Here is a 9,250-nt window from a genome sequence, read left to right as displayed (position 1 = left end):
CACTGACAGAACAAAACACACTGACAGAACAACACACACTGACAGAACAAAACACACTGACAGAACAACACACACTGACAGAACAACACACACCCTGACAGAACAACACACACTGACAGAACAACACAACACACCCTGACAGAACAACACACACTGACAGAACAACACACACTGACAGAACAACACACACCCTGACAGAACAACACACACTGACAGAACAACACACACTGACAGAACAACACACACTGACAGAACAACACACACACTGACAGGACAACACACACTGACAGAACAACACACACTGACAGAACAACACACACACACTGACAGAACAACACACACTGACATAACAGCTGTTAGGTAGCAGGATACCCACTGCTGTGACTGTATGTAAGTAGAGAGGAGCTACTTTGTGTGTATGAGTGTGTGTGAGTGTGTGTGTGCATGTGAGTTTGTGTGTGTGTACTTGCCGTGTTTGTCCTCTGTCTCTGTGATGGGGGTGGCAGCGGTGGCACAGGGGCACATGCCCTGGCATTTCACACTCAGATCCTTCCCTGTTAGACAGCCCTGCTGCTCCAACTTACACTGGAGGAGAGAGAGAGAGAGAGAGAGAGAGAGAGAACAGACAGAGAGAGAGAGAGAGAGAGAGAGAGAGAGAGAGACTTTGAGAGAGAGAGAGAGAGAGAGAGAGAGAGAGAGAGTGTGGTGAGAGGTTTGTCCTCTGAGAAAGAGGAGGGGAGATAGAGCGGGGCAGAGAGGCACATGCCCTGATTTCAGAGAGAGAGAGAGGAGAGAGAGAGAGAGAGAGAGAGAGAGAGAGAGAGAGAGAGAGAGAGAGAGAGAGAGAGAGAGAGAGAGAGAGAGAGAGAGAGAGAGAGAGAGAGAGAGAGAGAGAGAGAGAGAGAGAGAGAGAGAGAGAGAGAGAGAGAGAGAGAGAGAGAGAGAGAGAGAGAGAGATAGAAGGGAGGAGAGAGGAGAGAAAAAGAGAGTGAGATAGAAGGGAGGAGAGATGAGAGAAAGAGAGAGAGGATAAAGCAAGAGAGAGAGAGAGATATTACACTGCAGTTCAACAACAGTACAAATCTACACACCAACTGCATTAGTGAGGTCTGACACTGATGTTGGGTGATTAGGCCTGGTTCACAGTCGGCGTTCCAACTCATCCCAAAGGTGTTCGATGGGGTTGAGGTCAGGACTCTGTGTTGGAACTATGCATTCGGGGGCAGGTCGCGTTCTCCTGGCATCCGTCAAACCCAGATTCATCTGTTTGGACTGCGTGATTCATCACTCCAGAGAATGCATTTCCACTGCGTTCTCTGGAGTCCAAAGGCGGTGAGCTTTACACCACTCTAGCCAACACTTGGCAATGAGCATGGTGATCATAGGCTTGTGTGCAGCTACTCGGCCACAGAAACCCATTTCATGAAGCTATCAACCAACAGTTCTTGTGCTGACGTTGCTTCCAGAGGCAGTTTGGAACTCGGTAGTGATTTTTGCAACCGAGAACAGACCCTTTTTACACACTACAGCACTCGGTGGTCCCGTTCTGTGAGCTTGTGTGGCCTACCACTTTGCGGCTGAGCCGTTGTTGCTCCTAGATGTTTCTCCTTCACAATAACAGCCCTTACAGTTGACCGAGGCGGCTCTAGCAGGGCAGAAATTTGAAGAACTGACTTGTTGGATAGGTATGCATCCTATGATGATGTCACGTTGAAAGTCACTGAGCTCTTCAGTAAGGCCATTCTACTGCCAGTATTTGTCTACGGAGATCGCATGGCTGTGTGCTCAATTTTATTGTACTTGCATACATTGTATATATTAATCAGATACAAGAGCACAGAGCTAATCATCATTTTAAAATGACATACACACAAAAACACATGAACACACACACACACACGTACACACACACGCACACACACACACACACACACACACACACACACACACACACACACACACACACACACACACACACACACACACACACACACACACACACACACACACACACACACACACACACACACACACACACACACACACACAACGGAACACATACTCAGGAACACACACACATAGAAACACACACACACACACACACAAACGGAACACATACTCAGGAACACACACACATAGAAACACACACACAGTAGAGTAGAGAGGAGAGAGTAGAGAGTAGAGAGGAAATAGTAGAGAGGAGAGAGAGAGAGTAGAGAGAGAGAGAGAGAGAGAGAGAGAGAGAGAGAGAGAGAGAGAGAGAGTAGAGAGAGAGAGTAGAGAGAGAGAGTAGAGAGAGAGAGAGTAGAGAGAGAGTAGAGAGAGAGAGAGTAGAGAGTAGAGAGTAGAGAGAGAGAGAGAGAGAGAGGAAATAGAGAGAGAGAGAGAGAGAGAGAGAGAGAGAGTAGAGAGAGAGAGAGAGAGAGAGAGAGAGTAGAGAGAGAGAGAGAGAGAGAGTAGAGAGTAGAGTAGAGAGAGAGAGAGAGAGTAGAGAGTAGAGAGTAGAGAGAGAGAGTAGAGAGAGAGAGAGTAGAGAGAGAGTAGAGAGTAGAGAGTAGAGAGAGAGAGAGAGAGAGAGAGAGTAGAGAGAGAGTAGAGAGAGAGAGAGAGAGAGTAGAGAGTAGAGTAGAGAGAGAGAGAGAGTAGAGAGAGAGAGAGAGAGAGGAGTAGAGAGAGAGAGAGAGAGAGAGAGAGAGAGTAGAGAGTAGAGAGAGAGAGGAGAGAGTAGAGAGAGAGAGAGTAGAGAGAGAGAGAGAGAGGAAATAGAGAGAGGAGAGAGTAGAGAGAGAGAGAGAGAGAGAGAGTAGAGAGAGAGAGAGAGAGAGAGAGAGAGAGAGAGAGAGAGAGAGAGAGAGTAGAGAGTAGAGAGTAGAGAGAGAGAGTAGAGAGAGAGAGAGAGAGAGTAGAGAGTAGAGAGAGTAGAGAGTAGAGAGAGTAGTAGAGAGAGAGAGAGAGAGAGTAGAGAGTAGAGAGAGAGAGTAGAGAGTAGAGAGAGAGAGTAGAGAGAGAGAGAGAGAGAGAGAGTAGAGAGAGAGAGTAGAGAGTAGAGAGAGTAGAGAGTAGAGAGAGAGAGAGAGAGTAGAGAGTAGAGAGTAGAGAGTAGAGAGTAGAGAGTAGAGAGAGAGAAGCGGTGCCAGGTCCAGGCTTGCCTGAGTTGAGCAGGGTAAGCTTGAATGCCGATAAAATATTTATGGGGGTGACCGCAGAAAAACAGATTGCTCATTCAAATGACAGAGGAGGGACAGAGGCAGGAGAGAGGAGAGAGGAGAGAGAAGCTGGAGAGAGAAAAATAGAGAGGAGAGAGTGAAAGACAGAGAAAATTAGGAGAGAGGATGGAGAGAGGAGGGAGACAGGCAGGAGAAAGGAGGAAGAGAGGAGGGAGAGAGGAAAGAGAGTGGGAGGGAGAGAGGAGGGGGAGGGGGAGGGAAAGAGAGCGAGAGAGGAGAGAGAGAGAGGGGAGAGAGAAAGGAGAGCCAGTAAGGATAGAGGAGGGAGAGAGAGAGAGAGAGAGGAGGGAAAGAGGATGGAGAGAGGAAAGAGAGACGAGGGAGAGAGGAAGAGAGGGAGAGATGAGGGAGAAGGGGCTGAGTCAGCAGTCGTTCTCATCAAGGTCAGAATTGAAAACTACATAAATCAATAAAGGAGGAAAGTAGTGGGAGGTGCTACGGTGCTACGATGCTACGGTGCTACGATGCGACGGTGCTACGATGCTACGGTGCTACAGTGCTATGATGCTACGGTGCTACGGTGCTACGATGCTACGGTGCTACGATGCTACGGTGCTACACTGTTCAAACCTGAGACAAACATTCATCACACGCATGCATTGCATTCATCCTGACCTGCGTCCTAAATGGCAGCCTATTCCTTATGGGCCCTGGTCAAAGTAGTGCACTATAAAGGGAATAGGGTGCCATTTGGGATGAACAGCGGCATTTGCATTCATCCAGCGGTACAGTGCACTTGTCCTCTTGGAACCAGGGTGGAACCAGATATAGAGAGATAGGGAAGACGAGAGAGAGGCAGAGAGAGACTGGGAGAGAGGGAGAATTTAATTGAGAGAGAGAGGAGAGAGAGAGGGGGAGAGAGAGAGGGGAGATGAGAGAGAGGCGGAGAGAGAGGGGGTGAGAGAGGGAGTATTGAATTGAGAGAGAGAGATAGAGAGAGAGAGACAGAGAGGGGCAGAGAGAGAGGGGAGATGAGAGAGAGGGGAGAGAGGGATAATTGAATTGAGAGAGAAGGAGAGAGAGAGGGGGAGAGAGGGAGAATTGAATTGAGAGAGGGGCAGAGAGAGGGGGAGAGAGAGGGGAGAGAGAGAGGGGGAGAGAGGGAGAATTTAATTGAGAGAGAGAGGGGCAGAGAGAGGGGAGAGAGAGAGAGGGAGAGAGGGATAATTGAATTGAGAGAGAGAGGGGAGAGAGAGGGGGAGATGAGAGAGAGGCGGAGAGAGAGAGGGAGAGAAAGAGCGGGGAGGGAGAATTTAATTGAGAGAGAGGAGGAGAAAGAGAGGGAGCGAGGGAGAATTTAATTGAGAGAGAGAAGAGAGAGAAAAAGGGTGAGAGAGAGGGAGAATTGAATTAAGAGCGAGAGGAGGAGAGAGAGGAGGAGAGAGAGGAGGAGAGAGAGAGGGTGGGAGAGAGAGGGGGAGAGAGAGAGGGAGAGAAAGAGGGGGAGGGAGAATTTAATTTAGATAGAAAGGGGGAGAGGGAGAGAGAGAGAGAGAGAGAGAGAGAGAGAGAGAGAGAGAGAGAGAGAGAGAGAGAGAGAGAGAGAGGAGAGAGAGAGGGCAGGAGAGAGGGAGAGAGAGAGGGTGGGAGAGAGAGAGGGTGGGAGAGAGGGGGACAGGGAGTAATAATTGAATTGAGAGAAGGAGGAGGTATGTTAGTACCTGAGAGGCGTAGTTGTGTTTATCCGTACCACACACAGGGGAGGCAGCGGCCACAGGGCAGGGCTTACAGGTGTTCTCATGAGGCATCAGCTCTACAGGCTGTCTGCTTCTACAGAGGAGAAATGGAGATTCGTTAACAGACATATATATAATAACTCCCGTAATACAACATCTAAACAATCACAAAGGGAGGACATAAGATAACCTTTTTTTGTTTAACTACGTCAACTTGACTCTGCCTGGCGTGCTCATCTTCTTACTTAGTGAGCAGCACACCCGCTTCCAAAAACAAACCCCAATAGCTTCCTGTACTCTACATTAGCATGAGCAGTAGCATTAGCATTAGCAGTAGCATTAGCAGTAACATGAGCAGTAGCATTAGCAGTAGCATTAGCAGTAGCATTAGCAGTAACATGAGCAGTAGCATTAGCAGTAGCATGAGCAGTAGCATTAGCAGGGCCTCTTACTTAATGACGCTGAGCAGGGTTAGCAGTTAGCATGGCTGTGTTGGTGCTTATACTCTACCTGCTTATTGTGTGTGTGTGTGTGTGTGTGTGTGTGTGTGTGTGTGTGTGTGTGTGTGTGTGTGTGTGTGTGTGTGTGTGTGTGTGTGTGTGTGTGTGTGTGTGTGTGTGTGTGTGTGTCTGATGCACAACAAAACAATACGAGGGAAGTGTCACGTTTAGTTTGACTACATTTTTATGCCTCAATCCCAAATGGAAAACCTAATCCCTACAAAGTGCACTACTGTTGAGGAGAACCCTATGGTCAATAGTAGTGCACTATAAAGGAAATACAGGATGCTGTTTGGGATGCAAGCCTATACCTTTTTAATTAATCATGGCACAGCAGGAATGTTCTAGTCGAAATGACATCATTCTGGGCTTACAGACGTACAGCACGTTGGCACGACGACAGCGATGTAATCAATAGCGCTGCTGTTCAGAAGACATGCTGACAGACGCCTGCTGTCAACGATAACACCGCGGAATAAGCTCCCCTGGTGAGCACAGTTTTCCTCTCCAGGACCAATGCTATGCAGACTCCTCCCCCCCCACCACCAGATGACTCTGCCTGTGAAGCTCTGAGTGATTGATTCATTGATTGATTGGACACCCACCTGTGCTCCAGCTTCTTCCGGTTGACATTGACACACGTTGCTCTCTGGTAACCCTGGGTAACACAGATCTTGTGGCGGCTACACTTCACCTTCTGGCACAGATCCTTGGTGGTGTCCACAGCTGGAGGAGGAGGAGGAGGAGGAGGAGGAGGAGGTGGAGGTGGAGGGGGAGGAGGTGGGAGGAGGAGGAGGTGGAGGAGGAGGTGGAGGTGGAGGAGGAGGGGAGGGGGAGGAGGAGGAGGAGGAGGAGGGGGTGGAGGAGGAGGTGGAGGAGGATGAGGAGGAGGAGGAGGAGGGGGAAGAGAGAAAAATAAAATAAAGAAGAAGGAAATCAAAGTTCATATTCTGATCATATAAATTATTTTGTAGATTTTTAACCCCAGAGAAACACAGATGCTGCAGATCTCCAATCTTAGTTAAGGGCCTTGTTCAAGGGCACAACGGCTGGAGAGACAATAGCAAGTATGACACATAGCAGGTATGATACATAGCAAGTATGATGCATAGCAGGTATGATACACAGCAGGTATGACACACAGCAGGTATGACACACAGCAGGTATGATACACAGCAGGTATGATACACAGCAGGTATGATAAACAGCAGGTATGACACACAGCAGGTATGACACACAGCAGGTAATATATGTAGCAGGTATGATACACAGCAGGTATGATACACAGCAGGTATGATACACAGCAGGTATGATACATTGCAGGTATGACACACAGCAGGTAAGACACACAGCAGGTATGACACACAGCAGGTATGACACACAGCAGGTATGATACATTGCAGGTATGATACACAGCAGGTATGATACATTGCAGGTATGACACACAGCAGGTATGATACATAGCAGGTATGACACACAGCAGGTATGATACACAGCAGGTATGATACACAGCAGGTATGACACACAGCAGGTATGACACACAGCAGGTATGATACATTGCAGGTATGACACACAGCAGGTATGACACACAGCAGGTATGACACATAGCAGGTATGATAAACAGCAGGTATGATACACAGCAGGTATGATACACAGCAGGTATGACACATAGCAGGTATGACACATAGCAGGTATGATAAACAGCAGGTATGATACACAGCAGGTATGATACACAGCAGGTATGATAAACAGCAGGTATGATAAACAGCAGGTATGATAAACAGCAGGTATGATAAACAGCAGGTATGATATACAGCAGGTATGACACAGGTACATTGAGATTCAGACATGTGGGTGCTCAAGTCATCAATCAAATACTGCATATAAACTATGCAACACTCACTACCCAGTTCCAAACTGCCTCTGGAAGCAACATTAGCACATTAACTGTTCATCGGTAGCTTCAGGAAATGGGTTTCATGGCCGAGCAGCCGCACACAAGCCTAAGATCACCTTGCGCATTGCCAAGCGTCAGCTGGAGGGGTGTAAAGCTCGCCGCCATTGGACTCTATAGCAGTGGAAACGTGTTCTCTGGAGTGATGAATCACGCTTTACCATCTGGCAGACCGACGGACAAATCTGGGTTTGGCGAATGCCAGGAGAATGCTACCTGCCCCATTGCATAGCGCCAACTGTAAGGTGTGGTGGAGGAATAATGGTCTGGGGCTGTTTTTCAGGGTTCGGGCCCCTTAGTTCCAGTGAACAGTTTGAGGGCCCCTTTCCTGTTTCAGCATGACAATGTCCCCATGCACAAAGCGAGGTCCATACAGAAATTGATTGTCGAGATCGGTGTGGAGTAACTTGACTGACCTGCACAGAGCCCTGACCTCAACCCCATTCAACACCTTTGGGATGAATTGGAACGCCGACTGCTAGCCAGACCTAATCACCCAACATCAGTTTCCCCGACCTCACTAATGCTCTTCAGCAGCAATGTTCCAACATCTAGTGGAAAGCCTTCCCAGAAGAGTGGAGGCCGTTATAGCAGCAACGTTCCAACATCTAGTGGAAAGCCTTCCCAGAAGAGTGGAGGCTGTTATAGCAGCAATGTTCCAACATCTAGTGGAAAGCCTTCCCAGAAGAGTGGAGGCGGTTATAGCAGCAATGTTCCAACATCTAGTGGAAAGCCTTCCCTGAAGAGTGGAGGCTGTTATAGCAGCAAAGGGGGGGGACCAACTCCATGTTAATGCCCATGATTTTGGAATGCGATGTTCGTTGAACAGGTGTCCACATACTTCTGATCATGTAGTGTATTTTGACTTACTGCAGTGAGTAAAAACTGAATATTATTGTCGGCTCTACAAGAGAAAACACAGCTGTTCTCTGCTGTCTCTAGATAGACAGAGTGACTGTTTTACAGACTGTCTAATATAACAGCTGTTTTCTGGTGTCTCTAGATAGACAGAGTGACTGTTTTACAGACTGTCTGATATAACAGCTGTTTTCTAGTGTCTCTAGACAGACAGGGCTTACATTTTACAGACTGCCTGATATAATAGTAAGAAACAACCAAGCAAATACATTTCACCTAAATAATATAACAATACCTGCCACTTTCCAGATGCTATTATCCAAAGCAATTGGGTATTTCTCTGAATACCAGTATATCTGACAGGATTGATTGGGTATTTCTCTGTGTCACGCCCTGGTCGAAGTATTTTGTGTTTTTCTTTATGTATTTGGTCAGGCCAGGGTGTGACATGGGTTTTTGTATGTGGTGTGTAGCTTAGTGGGATTGTAGCTTAGTGGGGTGTTCTAGGAGAGTCTATGGCTGTCTGAAGTGGTTCTCAATCAGAGGCAGGTGTTTATCGTTGTCTCTGATTGGGAACCATATTTAGGCAGCCATATTCTTTGGTTGTATTGTGGGTGATTGTCCTGAGTGTCTTGATGTCCTTAGTCTGTGTTAGTTTGCACCAGTTAAGGCTGTTTCGGTTTTCACTATGTTTATTGTTTTGTAGAGTTTGCGTTTTGGATTCGTGTTACGTTGTGTAAATAAACATGGATCACAATATACGCGCTGCAGTTTGGTCCGACTCTCCTTCACCACATGAAAACCGTGACACTCTGATTACAGTAACTCTGACCAGATTGATTTTTGTCTTACTGAGATTTACTGTCAGGGCCCAAGTCTGACAGAATCAGTGCAGAATATCTAGATGCTGCTGTAGGCCCTCCTTGGTTGGGGACAGAAGCACCAGATCATCAGCAAACAGTAGACATTTGACGTTAGAGTCCAGTAGGGTGAGGCCAGGTGCTGCAGACTGTTCTAGTGCCCTCACCAATTTAT

At 47.6% G+C, this 9,250-nt stretch overlaps 1 protein-coding gene across 1 annotated transcript in view; it reads right to left on the bottom strand.

Annotated features, from left to right (window-relative positions):
- Positions 1-332: 332 nt before the first annotated feature.
- Positions 333-9,250, bottom strand: part of LOC124026106 (testican-3-like) — a 34,383-nt gene continuing 25,465 nt past the window's right edge. Inside the window, exons 3-5 of the mRNA XM_046339278.1 lie at positions 6,009-6,129; positions 4,889-4,997; positions 333-585 (exon numbers count right to left, since the gene is read on the bottom strand). Of these exons, the coding sequence (XP_046195234.1) occupies positions 406-585; positions 4,889-4,975 (267 nt within the window). The 5' untranslated portion in view covers positions 4,976-4,997; positions 6,009-6,129 and the 3' untranslated portion in view covers positions 333-405. The remainder of the gene's footprint in view (positions 586-4,888; positions 4,998-6,008; positions 6,130-9,250) is intronic.

This window comes from Oncorhynchus gorbuscha, unplaced genomic scaffold, assembly GCF_021184085.1.
Source record: "Oncorhynchus gorbuscha isolate QuinsamMale2020 ecotype Even-year unplaced genomic scaffold, OgorEven_v1.0 Un_scaffold_2594, whole genome shotgun sequence".
In the NCBI taxonomy this organism is placed as follows: Eukaryota; Metazoa; Chordata; class Actinopteri; order Salmoniformes; family Salmonidae; genus Oncorhynchus; species Oncorhynchus gorbuscha.
This window is presented reverse-complemented; position numbering and strand designations above follow the sequence as displayed.